Raw genomic sequence first — 19,992 nt, forward strand, 5'->3', positions numbered from 1 at the left:
ATTTGCATTAATTTTATTGTTCATATTTCAACCTTTAAGAAATGCTTGTACACTAGGGAAAGTAAGCTTTAGCACAAAATTAATGTGCTAAAATAAAGGTAGGCCTGATAAAGACATAGTGCCTTAGAGCTGGCTGGGGCATAGTTGCTCATTATTAAAATATTAATAAATATTAAAATGACTGAGCAGAGGGGGAGGGTGTCACCTTGTGACCCTTGCAAGAACAGTCTCCTAGCACAGGAGCAGCCTGAGGTCACCTTGCAGATCCCCTGTGCTGCACCTTGCTCAGGCAGGTGGCTGGTGCTGCCTGCTGCTCCCCCAGAGCCACACAGGGACAACTCATCATTCACATGCAAGGGTTCTGCTCATCAGGCCACAAACCTGTTTCCCTGCTGTGTTGCCATCTGTCTTTGATTTGGATAGATATAAAGTATTACCTAACAGTAATACATCAAAGAGTAATTAAAACTATTAAAAGAGCAAAAAGATCTTTAACATAAAAAAGCCAACCTATTACAACCTTGCATTACTGATGTTTGCTTTCTAATCTATACACTATAAACCTCATGATTTTGGGTTTTATTAATCAAATGCTTGCATAGCAACAGAAATGTTAATTGCAACATTAAATCCTTTAATTAAGCTATTTATTTTACTAATCTGTATTCTAATACAAGCTTGTATTTTTAAAATCATACTCTTGTATCAAGTCTTATGTAAAGGTTTGGTTTATAAAAGCATAATTGTCATTATCAAGTTTTCTAAATTAAATACAATGCAAACACTTCAAATTAAACATGTTTTATCCAACTGATTTATTTTCCTGTTTAACATTTCCTTGCTTGCTTAAAGTTCAGCAAAATCCAACAATCTGAACCTTTATATGTGAGTTTCACTGGGCTGTCAACTGCTAACATTTGTATTGTCAGGTTAAAGAAGGACTTGCTGCTTTCCAGAACAAACAGAAGTCTCCTCACATGACTGTCACTCCAGCAAGAAGTGAAAAAGCACTCAAAGATGAGGACAGCTGCTCTCTTCAGGACTCCATTATACAAAACCAAACAGGAGGAATTGAGAAATTGCTGAATTTTGAGAGACTTCATCCAGCAAGGAAGAGAAAATATGAAGGGCAGTGAAGATGAGTGCCAGGAGAAAAGGATTCTTTTACAAAATAGATAGATCACACTTCCCTAACCCAGAGCTGTAGAGGTATTCCTACAGAACATGGTATATATGTGTAGTTTCATGTTTAAAATAGCATGTTAATGGTTCTTATGTTCAAAAATTTATACAGTTCCTACTCCTAATGTCAGTTCTGGTTCTGTAATCAAATTCAAGTTATTACTGGCTTTGCCCAAAGTTAAAAATTCGTAAGTTAATGTTTTTATATATGTTTAATAAAATTAAATAATTACTTAACTATACCCTTGTCCTGTTCCTCAGAAGTTTTGGCTGAAACAGTTAATTTTCTCTGACAGACTGCTCACTCAGTTTTCAGGCAAAATCACCTCCAGCTGTTTCAGAATACAATGAGTTCTGCAAACATTTACTACTACTTCCAGCAGTTCTAAGTGGCAGAAGAACAGAAAAATCTTCTGCTTACCTTTACTGCCAAATTATTTAAATATATCTGTTGTAGTTTCTGTATCAGTGAGGTCTCTTTCAATACTGAAGGATCAGGTATGATAACAGAGATAAGGCAGCAGATTTGGCTTCATCAAGCTTCACTTCTATTGGGTCACATTTCTCCTCCCTTGGGTCTGAGGGAAGTTTTCTCTTACTTTAATAAACACGTGCACTATCAATCATCTTTCTGACCTCCCTTCCTCCCCACACCTCTTGCAGAGAAAGGTCCCCATACTGTAAAATGAACAGAAGAAGCACAACCAATATTGCCAGTTTCTTGTTGCTGATTATGTAAGAAAATCAACAGAAGACATTTTCCCATGTTAGTTTTATTGCTTTTTTTTTTTTTTTTTTTTTTTTTGGTGTGTGGCAATTTAGAATATTTAGCTTCTTTAAACCAATTGCATACATTTTTTGGGAAACATTCACAAATTGTCAAAGTTTTGAATAAAATTCATATATAGCAATATTACTAGGTCAAAAAAAAATTCTTAAGTGTCTGAGAGACTGAGGAGACTGTTTTTCACTTGATTCAAATTTTGTTTCCAGGTGTTTAGAGTGTCATACAATTGCTGCCACTGCTGCTTTCCAAAAGTCCGATGTGTGCTGTGACTGGAGAAATAAAATAAAATTGAGAGAAGGTTACTAGAGATGTCACACTCACCTAATCATTCTTCTACAGCATTACTTCACTCTCATGAGCATTTTCTCTCTAGAAAGGGCTGCACTTCACCAGTTAAGACAATTCTGTAGCCTTCCCAAATATTTAAAGCAACAACAGTCATTAGTATTCTTGTCACTAGTAGGTCATTAAATGAAATGTCCTGGAAAGTAGGACTCTTTCATTAAATAAGCTAATCACATTCAGTGTGAGCTTTAATAAAATTATGATAAATAGCAACTATTTAACTACCAGCACCTGATAGGAACAATACCTTGCTTCCAGTTGGAATATTCCACAAATGTAAGTGAAATAATTAGAACACATGAAGTTCTGCAAAATGCCATGAAGAATTGTCTTACCTGACAACGACTTTCCTCTGTGTCTGATCTATTTTACAGTACACCATCTTTGTCTTTACAGCTGCAAAAAACAATGCTGTTTTGAGCAAGGTTTTCATCATTCTGCAAAGGTATTAAACTGCACAAAAATGGTTCAAAGTGAGATCAATACACACATAAGAACACAGCAGTTCACTTAATCTGTTTTGCTGTTGGTTTTAATGGCCTAGTAGGCAGAAAAACAAAATGATGTAACAAGATGAAGGTCATGCATGAATCCTATTGTTTGGTGCCAATCTATTAAAGCAATATCCTGCACAGATTTTATGAACTTCTCTCCCCTACAAACACATCCTGTTTTAATGACAGCAAACAAAACCAGATGACAAATTAAACCTACACACAATTTATTAGTTCTGTAAAGAATTACATGAGATACAGTTCCTGTCACTGGGAATAAAAACACTGGTTAAAACACAACAGTTGGGCCTGTCTTTAAACATGAAGTTGTGCAGCTTTACCTAGTAAAAAGCACAGGAATTAAAATTAATATTGTTCTTATTATTCAACATTAGCTTAGAAGTCTTTTCATGAGCACTGTGTGCAGAACCACAGTCCTTACCATCAATGACAAATGCCTCTACATCATCAGCCCCAATCTGGAGTTCCTGCTGCATTGTGTCAAATGAGATTTCTTTATTCTCTACAGCCATTCCCATGAAGGTAAGGAGCCTCATCTTGGCCATATTGTGTTCGTGCAACAAGCCTGAGGAAAAGTGGTGATAGTTTGGAATTAATGGTTTCATTATAATTCATACAAATAATTTGCTTTTCGTGTTATTTTTGCTATATATGCTTCCATTCATTTAAAATTTGTGTCACATTGAAATACATTCTACTTTTCCTTATCAACAGTTCTTTTGAGGTAAAATATCAAATCCTGCACTGCCTTGTCTTTTGCTAAAATAGGAAGTTTCATTGTGAATTCATCAAGACTCATTTGTTTTTTAGCAAAAACATATTACCTACAAAAGTTTTGCTTTTTGAGCAGTAAAAACCTAACCAGAATTTGAGGTGGTGAGAGTGCAAGTGAATCTTTCAGATGCACTGAAGAACAGCAATGCAACAAAATGGAAAATCCATGGCTGGTTATGCCAAAAACCTTCTTACAGCCTCACCACCCATTCTCCTGTAGTTTCTGGAAAATAAACCTCTCACACTGACGGTGTTGTGGTGCCAGAAGAAAGCATTTTGCTGAATTTTTTCACAGCAAAAAAGGCATCATGAGGCCCATGTAAGCATCCAGTGTGGCTCAGAAAAGTGCTGCTCAAAACCAGTGGAATGGATACTGAGGTCAGGTTACATCTTTCACAGGATTGCAAGGAACTGAGCCAAGGCCTTGCATGTCTAAATCAGAGACCATTTTCCTGGAAAAACATCTAGGTCAACCAAGTTAAGTCACTGAGATGAAACAAGGCATTTCTTAATCCCAAGGTCCTTGAGGTACCAACTAAGATCCAGTGCAAGTTTCCTAAAAATGAGTGTGAATCTTTTTGTTCTAGAATGACATTCTAAACATTCCCATGGCTTCAGTAAATATGTAAGTTTGGAATTTATAACAGCCATACCCCAGCAGGGAAGCACATTAGTGCAGGACATCATGCTGTGTTAATTAGCTGTAATTATGATGCAGGTTCCCTATTTGGCACCCATTCAACAAAAACACGATCGCCATAATTCACAGGAACGAGGAGCACCAGCAACTATACCTAACTGGGTTTAATGGAACTCTACAAGCATCAAAAAATCAATTAGCACACATTAACCCTAATTAACAAATGCAAATGAGATGCTGATTAACTTTGTGAAGACGACTGCAGATAATACCAGATTAACTGTGGCCATGTTAGGGCGATGCAGTTGACACACACAATGCTACTGCTGGCCTAAGTTGTCAGCATTAATAAAAAACAAATTGTAACAAACTGATGCTGCCTGCAGGATGCTGCACAGCCTTCCTGGGCCACTTCTAACTGGTCCTGGTCCAGCAAAGGTTACAACTACAGCCCATGCTCTACTGCCACTGTACTCCTATCTAAGCACCCTTTAAAACAAAGGTATTTGGGCAAGTTATTTTAAAAAAATCTCTAAAGCATGGCTAAACATCTCACTGCTTTTGGGAACAGATCATTTTTGAATGCCTCATCTAATAACTGCACTGTTGTCTAGACCAAACTGCCCTTGTTTTTCAAAGCCATAGCTCAGCCATTCAGTTCCCAGCATTTCCATCTGTGCTGTCTGCAAATCTCTGCTTGCCCATTGCTCAAGGAGAGAGAGAGATTCTGAGCATACCATAGAGAAAGCAGCTTAAGTGGAAGTTAAGACTGTTTTTGCAAACTGTTACACAGGTATCTAAGGGTTTTACTAAGATGATATGAATCTTAGATATATTGAAAGTTCACACACTGTATTAATTCATGGAAGGAAGCACAGGCACTGGGAGGCAAGGCAAAAGAAACCACAACAACTGACTATATAATACAATTAATGCTATATAGATGTGTAATTGATCTTCCATAAATTTATTCCAATGTTGGTGCAATAGCAATTTCAGCAAATACTTCTGTGGACAAGTACCTAAAAGATAAGCCCCAAACCCACTTTCCCCTGAGAAAGAAAAGCATAAGATGTCTGCATAATTAATGTTCAGATACACATGACTAAAGATACACTTATCCTATACACACATTTACAAGCTACCAAAAACTTGCTGCTAATTTTATCCACCAAAAAATCCCATTGGTATTTCCATCATTTTAATATCCAAAGTACCACCACTTTAAAGCTCTGAGGGCAATTATTCTGAGAATTGTATCACACTCCATTAAACAAAATAATGCATGTGTTAAAAAGCTGCACTAAACTCTGTTTTAGCAGAACTATGGCTTTCCTCAAATGCATCCAAGGCAGTATTTAAGTGTCATTTGAAAATCAAAGTTATAAAAAAAAAATATTGTATTTTTATGGAAACATTTATTCATTACCAATATGTCAAAACCTTAATGCAGTAATAAAAAAATCTGCATCATTGAACAATTTCTGCATTGTCACTGACCCCTGTCCTAAAAAGCTGGAATATAAAAACTGTAATTTTAATGCATGCAATAGCTTATGAACCAGTGCTCCTTTGAAACAGTCAATTACACATCAACGGGGGAGTGTCAAAGTGTTAATTACTACTCCTTTTTTCCACAGTGTGTAAATAAAGAGGGTGCTGACATTAACATTCCATCACATTGCTTCATGTGATGAAACAAATTAACTGGGACAGACTGTGGCTTGCTGGGTCTAATGCATCAGCACACACACACACACAATATGCATGCTCTATCTTACTGTGCAGAAGTATTTGCTGTTACAAAGTTATTCATAATTAAAAACAAAAACAGATTTATACTGGTGGTTTCCTCAATGCAGTTGTGATCACTGGCCTAGCCTAGAGTATGAATGTGTTAAACCTTTCAGGAGGGGAGCTCTAAGAGAAGAAAACAAAGTGGGTGAAACCACAGTTTTCAAAAAACAAACCATAGTTGGATGGCAAACTCACAAGCTGCAAGAGGTTATCATCTACAAACCCTAAACTGTTAAAGAAATTCCTTTGCTTCAGTACATGGATCCAAACTGAATTACTGTGTGGCTTCCACACCCTAAACCATGTAAAGAAAGTCAGAAATGTAATATCTGAAAACTTACCCAGAGAGTCAATGAAGTCTTTGTTGTTCTGATAAAATTTGACATAGGATGCTAGTTTAGCACTTACAAAAATTGTCAAAAGCTAGAAGATGGAAAACAAACATGAGAACAGTTTAAATATCATCTTGGTTTCCCTCTTTGCAGGCTGGACAGATACAGATAGAAATTATGAGTACTGAACAAAACCATAAGCTGTTAAGAGCTGAAATTCTGTCTTCTGTCAATAGATGTGGCCAGTCTGTGCTGAGCTTACTTCCTTCCCCCAGATTTAAGAGGGAAGAGCATGTAACTGAGTTTCTGAAACTCTGAAGGGGAAATGTTTCAAGTGCAATTTTAACTTTAAAGACTGTAACAGAAATACCACGTTGCAGCTCAGGATTACTGACACAGACAACTATTCTAGTGGATTTCAAAAGACAAATTAGAACAAAGCAGTCTACTGCTATCCAATCATCTCACTAAAAACAAAGTTACTTACATCATGAATAAGTTCTCCTTCCAAAAACTTGACTGGTTTTAAGGCAAGAAGATGATCAAAGAGAAAGGTATTTGGATCCTTCAATGCTCGTACAATACATCTGATGAGAAAAGGAAAATGCTTACTTCCAAAGCAATACACATCTTTGTGACTAAGAGCAACTCAATTTGCTGTTTCTTGCTTTCTAGGAAACACATAAGGGTTTTTAATTACTATTAGAAGTAACATATGTCACATTCCAATTTTAAACTTCATTGTACAGATGGAAAAACCAAGGAACAGGAAGCATTAAGTGATTTGTCCAGTATCCCAAATGAAATGTGCAGGTGGTCAAACCACAGATCACTCTACAGTTCCATCTGTGCATTTATTTCCAGCACAGCCTCTGCTCCTAGAGGTATTTTTACTGTGCTCCTAAAATTCCATTTAATTAAGCTGTTTTGGAAGATTTAATTACACTTGAATATGTGACACAAAACAGTTAGGCACAGACACAGCCCTGGATTCAGAACACATGCAGGTTGCTGTAGGGTAGCCAGTGAAGTTCCCACTTATGCACAGACATTAATTTTCCAAAGGAGTCACCCTGATTTTCCTCCATGGTTAAATATAAACAACTCCCCTGAGAACTACTGGTAGTGCACAACTGGGCAAAACTTAACTAATTCCTAGGAAATATCATAATAGTTGGAACATCAGAACACAGGCATTTACTCAGCTTGGCTAGTGGGGAAAATGCACTGTTATGAATTAATTTAGACCCAGCTTGTTCAACAGGTAAGTTTATTTCTGTACTTGCTCATAGAGAAAGCAGCAACAATGTTTTGTCAAGAGAAAGTGCTATTTGAAAAGAGTGCTTACAGTTAGATAATAAAACCAGCAAAAAGTAAAACACTCTGAAATAAAGGATTCCAGTAGATTCTGAGTGTACAGCTGATGTAAAGAAGTCTTTACCCAAGCCTGATCTCTCTCAGCAGTTACCAGGAACACTCCTGTGCACTTGCACAATGAAATAAATCTGGCTGATTATTACCAGACCTACTGCAGACACAAACTCTTGACTGAGGCAGCAATGCTACATTCAATACTCTTAATAGTAAGGGGATTAAAATAATTTGACAACTGAGGAAAAGTTGGGAAGTCAATATTACCTGTGAGCATCAACTCTAGCCTGGGAAGCATTGTCCTCTGTGTAACTTCCCAACAGCTCCACCATTACTTTTGCTGCAGTGTCACTATAGGAAAAAAATAAAAAGTTACCTCAGGATTGCTGAAAAAATAGTTCAAACAAGACACTCAAATATTTAAATAATTCCATTATGGTATTAAAAGGTCAAATTAAATTACACTTGAAAAAGATGTAGATGATCCATTTTAATTCTAGTGGAGAGAACAAATGACCTGGATGTATTCTTTCAATTCTTGTTCTACAAAATGTTTATCTTCACCCTTCATTTCATTCTCTTAAACTGATAAATTACCTGCTGGTTATGGAAAAAGCTTTCTGAGCTAGGAACAGCTTTATATGGTTCACTAGAATGCTCCTCTTAGGCACATCTGGATTTAATCATTGCACAATAAGTAGTGCTGCAAAGTTTATTTCAAATGTAAAATGGCATCTCTTAAAGAATATTTATGGTCAGGAAAATGACTGCATAAAAGCTGCTCTCCTCTCTCACAGATTCTCTCTTCAAGTATTCCAAGTGAGAGCTGCTGATTTTACTGATGAAATGATGCTGCCAGCAATGAGACTGGCTGAGGCTGCTGGAAGCAAACAGCTCCCAGCACTGCTCTGACAGACAGCTTTTGGACAAACTACTCCTCAGAAAGCTGAGCAAACCTACAGCCCCATCTACCCAGATTATCTTGTGAACAACATCAACACTACTGCAAACCAGCTCTGAGAGTCATTTTAACAGATTCTGATTTATTTTCACTCTAGTCTTACCACCACCAAGGTCAGCAACTGCTGATTCCTGTTGCAAAATTTACAGCAAATTATCCCACATGGTCTAAAAGTACACACAACTTTCCTTAAAACAAAACACTGAGAATGAAGTTTCAATTTGCATTAATGACTTAGGCCAATGGCATAAACTGTACAGGGAAGAACAAACCAGCACAACATGTCCAGTGTGTTCTGTGCTGGGACAGAGGTTTAACTCACACAGCAGCACAGGTTCAGTGGTTTTTGTAGTACAGTAACACTGTCTTTATACAGATATTTATTTGAAATCTCACCATACCACTGTTTGACAGCCACGCTGAGAGGGAAGTCTGTTCTCAGAGAATTTACCAGATCTGAGAGATGTGCAGCACAAATATTAAGACATCATGGGCAATACCCAGTATCATATATAATCTGGATGTACATTTGTCCCCAGGCAGGGGCATTTTCTATAGATCCCAGCATTCCAAACCATGTTTAGGGATATAAGCTTTAATGAAACATATGTTTTAAAACTCCAGCATTAAAGAGGTCAGCTTATGTTTTGCCCTGGTAACTAATATTGACATAGATGCAGTGACAATTCTGCATCAGTGAAAAAAAAAAATAAAATTCAGGCAGCTTTACATATGAGAGAAGCATTTGCACATAAATCAGTCTGTGACTGACTAGGATTTTAGCACTGGTGAGATCTTACCAAAACTAAATGTTCTAGGAGACAAAGGACCAGTTTAATAGAGGAATGGCAATATACACATGCTAATCAAAGAGGCTCAGCTCATGTCCTATGCAACCTAAGAAAACACAACTCCTTATTTAATAAAAGCTTTTCAGCAGTTGTTACTGTGCACAGTTTTCTGGCACTCCTAATCTTTCCCTTAGCAGCAAAAATTGAACTTAACTAATTTCAAACAGTATTTTCAATTCCCTGCTTTTTTTTTTTTTATTATTATTTTTAAGTGGGGAAGAAGTGGAATTTTTCACTTGTATTTCCAGGAAACAACAAAATGCTACAAGACAATTACTCCCAAACATCATGTGCTAAATTCTTGTGAACCTCAGCAAATATGGCAGGTCTTTAGTCTTACATTCTATTCAGTGTCACATTACTACTGTAAATTATGCTGTTTCAAGCACTAATACAGATCATTATTTAACCACAGCTTGCTGTTAAATGTGTCTCACCTAAGGTGCAAATGTGAACATTTTTTTGAGCAAAACAGCCAGAAGGAGTGCTCTTGGCTCCACCTGCCAGTCTAGATGCATAACTTGACAAAAAGCCAGTGTGAGCTTAAGAGTGATGGTAGATGAAAGGAACGAAAAAAACACAGTAGAGCTTTCATAGACCTAGTGAGATGTTGGAACTGAGTCCCTCTACATTACATGATATAAACTGAACTAAAATTAAATGAAACAATTACTCTGCAGGTGCTTGACATGCTGAGCTTTTTCCTACAAGTATTAACAGCCAGACTTGCCAGACCTGTTTGAATTTAACTTGGGCAGGGCCAAAGCTGCTGAATCCTGCCAGCAGAGACCAGCTTTAAACTGCATCAATGTGGCTGGAGAAGGTTTGATAAAACAAACATTCACTCGTCACTGCAGGAAAAGGGACACCACACAACCTCTACACATCTACTTTTTAGGAGCTACCAATCTGTTACTACCAACTGATCCACTGGGAGAAAGACTTTGAGCTACAGAAAACCATCTCTCCTGCCACACTGAGCAAAGCTAAAACATAAATCAAGCAAACAAAAGAATTCATTGTCTTTAACAATCTATTCTTTGCCCTTGATTATAAACCAACAATGGTAAGTGAGGTATGATTTTTATCATGTATTTTTCAGTTCCCACTTATCTTCCCATACTGCTAGATAGAGCAACATTCCTGAGTGCTGCAGCTGGAATGCTGTTGTGAGTTTCCCATACTATTGCAAACACTGCCCACTGATCCAGGAGAATGAACCAGGTCAAAGGTGCCAGGGTCACTTCTTGTTTTCTTTTCTGGAGAGAAGTGCAAGTGCTCTGTAACACTGCTCAGTGCACAGCTTGCTGCAACCCATGGTCAGGACACCGAGTGCAGGAGTCATCTCTTACAGGGTTTGTGGAAGATTTTATTGGCTATCTTAAAATCACCTATGGTTAGCAGGCAAAAACCATTTGGTAGCAAGGTTACAGTAGCAGTGGAAACAAAAACTAAAAGTTTAATCCATTGATTTGATAGCAAGACTAGCTAAAAATAACTGGCTATTAAGTTTGGGAATGAAACTAGTTAAAATTTCACAATAAATCAACAGGATGGGAAGTGGCAGGAGAGGAATGTTATCAGTGTAATATTTCTGTAACAAGGTAAGCACTAAGCCATGGAAAGATCTGTGACTAACATTTCTGAGATTATTTTGACAATGTGAAATCTGCCATACAGAGCTATCAATCCAAAAGCATTTGAGTGTTACAAACAGGAATTCCCAGTAAAGTAGCTCACAGAGTAACTACTCCATGAGGATTAATCATCCCTAAATTGAGGTTAGTTAGAAATGATCCTGCTATGCTGATGCAGCATTTCCAGCAGGGGAGAATAAGCCAACTGTCCTGACAGGAGGAACTCTTCTCCACCTGTGACAGCTTCACACTTGCCATTTTAAACCCCTAGCTAGGTCATGTCCCCAGTTCCAGCCTGCTGTGCAGTCACACAACTGCCCACACCAGCACAAACACACACAGGTACTGGCAGCTGGAGGAGACAGGAACAGAGGGTACAGGACAGAACTGCCTTTTGCAGCAGTGCAAGGTTATGCAAATGCTGAAAATGCAAGTGCAGCTCTGGTACCACTGTGAGTCAGGAGTGGAGGGGGCTGATGCTGCCTCACTATGAAAAAAAAACAAAAACCCTTGAAAAAGCAATTAAAAAAACAGAGTGGATAGGCAGGGGGAAGCAGCACACACCCCCTACACCCCCATCCCAAACTGGGGACAGGTTAAATAGGTTTGGGCTGTTGTGGAACTACACCCTGAACCACTGCACAGCAGCTCAACTCTGCAGCCCTGCCAGGGCAGTCAATCCACTGCATCATTCTGTAAGATAAACTGATGACAGCTCTCAGTTCAGACCTGCATTCATTTACAGGCACCATACACACTGGATTACTCTACATGCCAGAACACAGTGGTCTGCCAAGTTTGTTAGATCAAAGATGCTTCTTATGATCCATGATAATAATTCAAAATGGCCAAGCAGGTATTCTGTGGGCATTAATTTCAGTGACTAGTGGAAAGCTCTGTCCTGAAGGTAATGTTTACACAAAGACTGATTCTGTTAACCATGACTGATAAGCCTTCCCACATCATTAAGTAAAAGATAGCACTACCATGCAATAAAATGTCAAAAATGCAATTAAATAATAAACTTGGCATAATGCTGCATTGCACTAAGATGATTATTTATAGAAAGGAATAGTGTTATTTTGGGAGCCTGTGGTTTGCAGCTAATTCACTACTAACTTTAACATTTTTGGGAACATTGGTTTAATACAAGAGTGCTTAAAAAGTATTTAAAAAAAACCCAGAAGTGTATTTGGATTGAATTATTGGTACAGATTAATTTTACAAGTCCTGTGAGAAACACTTTCCCTACAGATCAGCTACAGTACATTAAAATATAGAATTATCTAGTACATATGCTTTTATACCTTTTCTTGCAGTCTACTAGGACATCATAGAGCAGTCTCAGGAGAGTGTGCTTTTTCTCTGTGGCCAGATTCCAGTCAGAAATCCATTTTCGGACCTAGGTAGAATACAAGTGAAAAAGAAGCATTCAGGAAAAGATTAGAATAGCACAACAAATACTTCTCATTTTCTCCCAAGCAGAAAAGGATTAAAAATATCTTGCACAGAGATTTCTCTTTTAGGGCTTCTGATTCTCCCATCTCTTCATGCTCCCACTGTCCCTTGTCCTATCACTATTTGCCCATGTCAAAAGTTGCTCTCCCTCTTTAGTAAGCCCCCTTTAAAGTTCTGCAATAAGGGCATCCTGGAGCCTTCTCTCTCCAGGCTGAACAATCCCAAAGCCCTCAGCCTTCCCTCACAGGAGAAGTGTAGCATCTCTCTGATCATCCTCATGGCAATTTCTCTAGGCTCTGGCAAGTTTTAAGAGAGTCTGTGTCAGCTCTGAGTAATATTTAGGTGCAACACAGTTCATACCAAGGCCTCAACTTGAAGAGTCACTTAATTACCTGATCTAGTTCAGTTGGAATGTACTGGATGGCACCACAGGACGAGGCCACTTTCAGAAGGCTGCAGTACACTGTGTACCTCACAGGAGTGTTCTTGTCCATGCCATGGAAGAGATTGCTCAGGCTAAAGCACAAACAACCAATAATGGAATTACAGAGGTTTCAAAAAACATTACTGGAGTGCATGCAAATGCTCTTTAAGATACAAGCTTGTCCAAAGCATCTGTTAGTGCCTTACATCCATGAATTGTAACAGCTTCCAGTTTGGTAATCATTTTCAGCAAAGCTGCAAATTATGCATACTGATTTTATTGTAATACCAAAGGAAAAAAAACACATTGGTACTTTTATTTTATGACAGTGAAAAGAAGGTAAAGAAGAGTGCATGCTGCAGCACCCCACACTTGATTTAAAGAGATACATAGAAGATAATCCTTCCTCTTCAGAATTACTTTGCCCTGAACAATACTTACAGCTGCAGTCTGAGAGATGGGCGCTCTCCTTCCCGAAATTTTACCAGCTTCTCACACAGGTTTTCAATCAGTGCTTCTTGCTTGTCAGGTTCCAGGATAAGAAGCAGAGAGACAACACTGTTCATCACACTCTCCACATCTGCATAAACCACAACATACAGCTGTTTGAAAGTGCAAGCAGCAATCAGTCACTACTTTGTGCTGGATATAGTTTTGATAATAATAATACTTTTGATATGAATTATTACTTTGCATAAACAGGAATTGTAAAAGAAGGAAAATGCCAAGATACCAATGTGGATATTGATCAGAATGTACAGAGACTTGGCTCAGGTGGGTTTACACCAACACACCTCCATGTAAGACAAGAATTACCACTCTAAGGTCAACACAGGACGTGGTATTTGATATCACACTTGCTCTGAATTCTCTGTTTACACACAGGAGGAATCAGAGGAACTCCAGGTTCCTCACAGTGGCCTCCTCCTGCACATCCAGGAAACTGCCCACGATTCTACAATGAGAACAGTAACACCTAGTGCTCAAGCACAGTAAAACATTTCACCAGGAGCACAGGGGACACCCAGACCTCAGGGAAAATGCCCTCAAGAACAGTGAAGCATATTACAAACCCTCCCCAGCTCCTGTTTTAAGAGTGGTGTTTGATCCTTTCCAAACAGAACCAGCTTTGTGTTTTCTTTTCAGTCTACCCAATTGCCAAGCAAAGGCAAAGAACAGAATTCATTACATATGGAAAATATTATCTATTGCCCAAAATTACACCTGAGCATCAAAAACTCTATTTTACATACACGTCTCTACACCCTCATTACAAGCAAAGTCTAGCTCAGCTTCTGACTTCTTCAAAGAGTGCTGGATGTTTGGAGGAAGGAGGGGCATGCAAATACTCCATGGCAATGATGGAAAGATGCACTTCCAGTTTTATGAAGATGCACAGCTTGTGTTTTAGTATCTCTAAATTCTGCCAACTGCTACTGTTTGAAAGCACCAGTGGTGATAAATTTAGCAAAACCAACAAGACTTAAAGATGCAAACCTTTGTCATCCTCTTTCAGGCACACATCACACACTTCAATAATCTGTGCCAGGTCCACATGAAGTCCACCTTCAGAGTTTTCTTCAGAGATTTCTGCTCCTTTGGATTTCAGGTATGCTCGCAGTTCTGCAGCCTTAAGAAAGAGACAGACAACACATATAAAACAAAATAGTTGTTTTGTGAACAACAAAGTCCAAGCAATTACATTTCTCACAGATTTTTGTTCAGCCAGATGCTGCATCTGTTGTTTTGCCAGTCACAACAGGTCACAGAGCTGCTGGACTTTCAGTATCAATATGTCACTTACAACTGGGTACTGCACTGCACACTTTCTTAGAAATTTTTACTTTTACTGCCTCTGCAAACTTCAGACAAACATTAAAACCATTTAGCTGCTTCTTCACCAGAAAAGAAGAAAGGTATAAACAAAGCCACTGTGGAGAGGGCAGAACTTTGTCTTCACAACAGTTTCTAATCTAATTATAGAATGGCTTGGGTTGGAAGGAACCTTAAATATCATCTCATTCCACACCTCTGCCACGGGCAGGGAATGCTCCACTAAGCCAGGCTACCATTCAACTTATAATGTCATGAGCTGCCTTACACTGTTGGGAATTAAACCTACACCAAGAAAATACCTTTCCCTCAGCAACAGGCCTATCCATTATAATTCAGGGCTTCACCAGCAGAACCATAACCCTTCAGAAAAAATCTCAGGGCACACAGCTTTTGGCACAGAGCACTTCTGACCAGCAGGCTGCTGTGACATTTACACCTTGTTTAGTGTCAAATCGTTTTGGAACCAGACGAAAAAGCTAAATTCCCTGGGACAAACTGCTGTACTGAGGATGTTTCATATTGATGCGGCTGTATTAGGAACTATGGCAAGTAAAAACTGGGCTGAGGGCTGGTAACCATGTGTGCATTTCCTTCAGATTCCAATATGTGTACACACACTGTATACACATACACACGTATGTGCACATACATACTCCAACGACACCGGGAAACAAGCAGCCCCCACATCCAAAGGCACAGCAAAGCAGCAGCTCATAGACAGAATTCCCATTCCCGTGCCTGCAGCACCGAGAATTCCACAAAACCCAAGTAATGCCCATATGTGAACCAGTTTTCTTCTCCTAAATAAAAAGCAGGGCTGGCGAGCGCTGAAAACGAAGTGCCGGACAGGCGGAATGCTGAAGAGCGAACTGCAAACACAGGGTTATCTTTCAGCCATTATGTTCAAGTTTCTCTAATGGTCTGCTCTGTAGGAAGAGCCCAGACGAGCTGGCGGCGCGCACGGCGGGGCAGGCCCGGCCCGGCTGCGGCCCCCGACACGGCCCGGCCCAGCTGCCCCCGCCCGGGGCCGATGGCAGCCGGGGCGCTGACCTGATCCTCCTCGGTGATGTCGATGAAGGCCGGGACGCTCATGGCTCCGAGCACGCCGCGCTCCGGAAAGGCGGAGCGGCTTCCGCCACCGCGCCAGGCCGCGCCGCTTCCGCTTCCCGCCGGCGGGCGGGCGGGACCCGCGCTGCCACCGCCCTGCGGGACCGCCCTGCACGGACGGGCCTGCACGGGACCGCCCTGCACGGGACGGGCCTGTACGGGACCGCCTTGTACGGGACGGCCCCGCTTGTCTCGGCCCTGCCCGGCTCGGCCCTCTCGGACTCAGTCCTGCCGCTCCGCCGGCCCTTCCCAGCGCCGGGCGGGAACCTGGGACTGAGGGCGCGGCCGCGGCACCTACAGCAGCCATCCCATTCCTCTCAGAGACAGACACACAGACAGACACACCCGCCGTCCCTCCCCTCAGAGAGACACGCAGACAGACATACAGACGGACACACAGACGAACACACAGATACACAGACAGACACACAGATACACACCCTGCATCCTTCCCCTCAGAGAGAGACACAGACACACACCTGCCCCCGTTCCCCTCAGGCTCACACACCCCCACACCCGCCATCCCTCCCCTCAGAGAGAGACACACAGACGGACAGACACACACACAGATACACAGACGGACACACAGACACACAGACGGACACACAGGCAGACACACAGACGGACACACAGACACACAGGCAGACACACAGACACCCGCCCCGTTCCCCTCAGGCTCGCACACCCCCACACCCGCCATCCCCCCTCACGCCATCCTCCTCCCCGCTCACAGGCCGCGCTCGCCCTTTCCCGGAGCAGCGTAGCGAGCAGTGCCTCGGCTGTGCCGGAGGAGGGCCCGCCGCTCCCTAGAGGAGCCTTGGCCGTCTTCCCTTCAGTTGGAGCACCTGCTCTGGCTGGGCTGAGCAGTGAGGAGCCCTCACTCGGTGCCAACGGGGTGCTGTGCGTGTTTTCTGCTCAAGAACTTTCCTGGCAGACCACAAGGTGACTTTCCCCGTGCTCAAAACCTGAAATGAAAGCCAAGAAAATCATAGAGTAGCTGAAGTTGAAAAGACCTCTAAAATCACCAAGTCCAAGCACTAATCCAGTTAGTAAAGACTCTGTACACATACTTCCTTATTTTATAAACCTGACCAAACCATGGCTAAACTCATTTATTGAGTCTAATAACTAGAGCAGGGTTTTTGACACCAGGATCTGAGTCTGCACAGAACTGAGCACAATGAAACTGAGAAAGGCCCACACTGCCTTTATTAAATGTCATGACTCAGCTTAGTTTTAATATCTACATGCTTGTATGACTTTTAAATAATGCTTCAACTTTTAATTTTTCCATCATACAAATCCTGCCTAATTAGTTTATTCTACTTAAGGCATTATTTTTAAAATATTACCCCTACTGTGGCTGATTAATTATCTGGGTAAAAAAGCAGAATATTCTAATACTGTCTGATTGACAGTCTTACCAGTATTCTGCACACAGGAAACCCCCAGCCCCAATGTCTATTTTTATTTAGGCAGTGCCCCCAGATGGAGGTTTGTCATGTATTTTTCTGAATATATGAAAATAAAATAACCATGGAAACGAGTCTGTGTATGTCTCTATAACATGGGGAAGATCTTACCACCCGAGTCAGACTTAACTGCTGAAGGAAAAAGGGGAATTTTGGCCAGTACTCACTGTAAATAGTTTTGTTTCTGTAGGCAAACCAGAGAGAGAGGTGGAGTCTAAAGAAGTGACATGCTTTTCTGTGTGCTCTGAGTGTGGTGACTGAAGAAAACAAGGTCCTTTAGGTGATGCATCTTAAAAAAGCTTTTTTTTTTTTTTTAACTTTATGGAGTCTCTTTGAAACCAGCAGCCAGCTTTTGAAAATAAAGTGTTTAGCATTAGGCTCTAGAAGCTGATCCTCTTTTGTTAAAGGCATTGAAAAAGATCTTCTCCAATATAGAAAGACCCTATGATGGCATCATTATTCCTCTTCAGAATCCCTCTTAATTATTTATTTATTTATTCATTTATTTGGTTGGTTGATTGGTTGTTTATTTGTTTAATTGCTTAGATAGTTAGTTAGTTAGTTATAATTATTCCTCTTCAGAATCCCTCTTATTTATTCATTCATTCATTCATTTATTTGGTTGATTGGTTATTTGTTTAATTGCTTATTTATTTAGTTAGTTATAGTTACTCAGCTTCAAAATCCCTCTCATTTAAATATTTATATATTATTTATATATCTATATATTTATATATTTATATATTTATATATTTATATATTTATATATTTATATATTTATATATTTATATATTTATATATAAATATATTTATTTATTTATTTATTTAGCAAGTTAGTGAATTAGTTATTTATTTGTTAATTTGTTTTTACAGTTCTCTCTGTAGGAGAGGTGGGAGTTGAGCTGTGCCTCTGGAAAGCCGGGTAAGGATGGGTGGCTGCTGGGACCTGCAGCCCCCTTTCTCTTTTCCCTTTTCCTTCTCTTTTTTCTTTTTCCCTTTTCCCTTTCCCTTTTCCCTGCCGGCGCGGTCCCTTTTGTGCTGAGTGCCCTCTGGAGGTCTTGGACACGCAGTGACCCGGGCGAGCCTGAGCTCTCCACGACTCCTTGCTTCAAAGGTTCTCCCTCTTTTTTTTTTCTCCTTTGGGTGAGATATTCCAGCCCACCTAAACGAGCAGAACGCCGTTAAATCAGTTTTTCCTTTAAGTCAGAATTACGGCATATGAGTTACTCAGAAAAGGTAAAAAATAATTTAAAACTTCATCCAAATCGCCAGACAGCCAAACTAAATCTGTTTCATATTGAGGAGCTTGGATTAGCTTTATCAATGTATCGAAGTGTGCTTCCTATTTATGTTTCTATTTTCTCCCTGGTTCTCACTGGGGCTAAAGGGAAACTGCTAAAATACCCTTTGAGCCCCTTCTTGCAAGATATATCAGAGATCTCAGGGGAAGCCTGTTATCCTTATTCTTCCAGCCAAGTTCTGTAGCCAGAGGAACTCTGCATAACTTCAGTAAGTATAGTAACTTTTGTGTGCTCATCTGGTTTTCTTGTAGTCTGTAAATTCTCCACTTTTGTTCTTTTATTCTCCTAAGTGTATCAGTTAAAATAAATACCTGCAGTTGCCCTGACCAGTGTGCTGTCTTAATTCAAGATATGTATTAAAAATTCTGACTTGAAGAAGCAAAATTCAATATTGCATTATTATTATTAATAATACTGGGTTCTGACATGGAGTTTTGCCTCTGAAAAGCATTTAGAAATTTTTTTTTTTTTTTTTTAATTTTTGGTACTCTTATTTTGCTGCTAGTGTAGCAGGTGTTTTTCTTAACCATTTTTAAGGAGAAATCCTAAGTTTAGAGGAAATGAGCACTCAATTATTTAAATTTCCTGAGATTAGAGGAAGAACACTTTGCCAAACAATGCCTCTTCACTTCAAAACCTCTCCCCATAAATTATGTTAGGGGATCTTATTAAAAGTCTTTAAAAATTTCCTATTAAAAATGGTTGATTGCAGTCCAGACCATCACAGCTTTTGTGCTTTCAGTGAAATACCACAGCTGTCCAAAGAAATATATTGTGAGACAAAAGGTTTTGTTTCCTTAGTCATAAATTATTTTTGTGATATCTGAAGTAAGATAAAACTTTCACTTATGTTTGAGTGAAGGAAGATTCCAGTGATAACTTGTTCAAAAATCTATAAAAAGAATATAAGAATGTAGATCTAGATAGCAAATTAGAATCAGACTTCCTTTTTGTTTAAGGAAAGCAATTATTTCTGAAGTCAGTGAAGATTATAAACAGGGATAATAGCATAACTCTGCAAAGCACTGTGCCTTTATCTCAGTAGAACCTGAAGTTTAAGCTTTCAAGTCTGACCTTTGAGAACTCTGCAACAGAAACCTTCAGTGTTGGGCAGTTTTTAAACCAAAGTTAAACAATAGCAAGTAGTCTGTTCACTAATTCTACTACATTATATTATTCTATAACTATAATACATTACATTA

The 19,992-nt window shown here is 39.7% G+C and overlaps 2 protein-coding genes across 2 annotated transcripts in view; one reads left to right on the top strand and one right to left on the bottom strand.

Annotated features, from left to right (window-relative positions):
* Positions 1-1,136, top strand: part of CCDC73 (coiled-coil domain containing 73) — an 84,857-nt gene extending 83,721 nt beyond the window's left edge. The window contains exon 24 of the mRNA XM_056492247.1: positions 930-1,136. Coding sequence (XP_056348222.1) covers positions 930-1,136 — 207 coding nt within the window. The remainder of the gene's footprint in view (positions 1-929) is intronic.
* EIF3M (eukaryotic translation initiation factor 3 subunit M) lies at positions 634-16,815 on the bottom strand. The gene is made up of 12 exons (XM_056491899.1): positions 16,749-16,815; positions 15,961-16,311; positions 14,572-14,704; positions 13,516-13,654; positions 13,043-13,166; positions 12,500-12,594; positions 8,011-8,094; positions 6,860-6,959; positions 6,382-6,463; positions 3,251-3,394; positions 2,650-2,710; positions 634-2,238 (listed from the first exon to the last, which is right to left on the bottom strand). Exons 2-12 carry the CDS (start codon positions 16,000-16,002, stop codon positions 2,118-2,120), a joined length of 1,125 nt encoding a protein of 374 aa, XP_056347874.1. The 5' UTR covers positions 16,003-16,311; positions 16,749-16,815; the 3' UTR covers positions 634-2,117.
* Between the last annotated feature and the right edge of the window lie 3,177 nt (positions 16,816-19,992).

This window comes from Oenanthe melanoleuca, chromosome 5, assembly GCF_029582105.1.
Source record: "Oenanthe melanoleuca isolate GR-GAL-2019-014 chromosome 5, OMel1.0, whole genome shotgun sequence".
NCBI lineage: Eukaryota > Metazoa > Chordata > Aves > Passeriformes > Muscicapidae > Oenanthe > Oenanthe melanoleuca.

Bases quoted from the DNA above. Each gene is read 5' to 3' on its own strand.
- EIF3M (XM_056491899.1), bottom strand. From the start codon at position 16,002: ATGAGCGTCCCGGCCTTCATCGACATCACCGAGGAGGATCAG. The intron at 13,655-14,571 runs GTTTGCATCTTT...TGGTTTATGCAG, and splicing joins CCTGAAAGAGGATGACAAAG to ATGTGGAGAGTGTGATGAAC. The intron at 6,464-6,859 runs GTAAGTAACTTT...TCCATCTTCTAG, and splicing joins AAGGAGAACTTATTCATGAT to CTTTTGACAATTTTTGTAAG.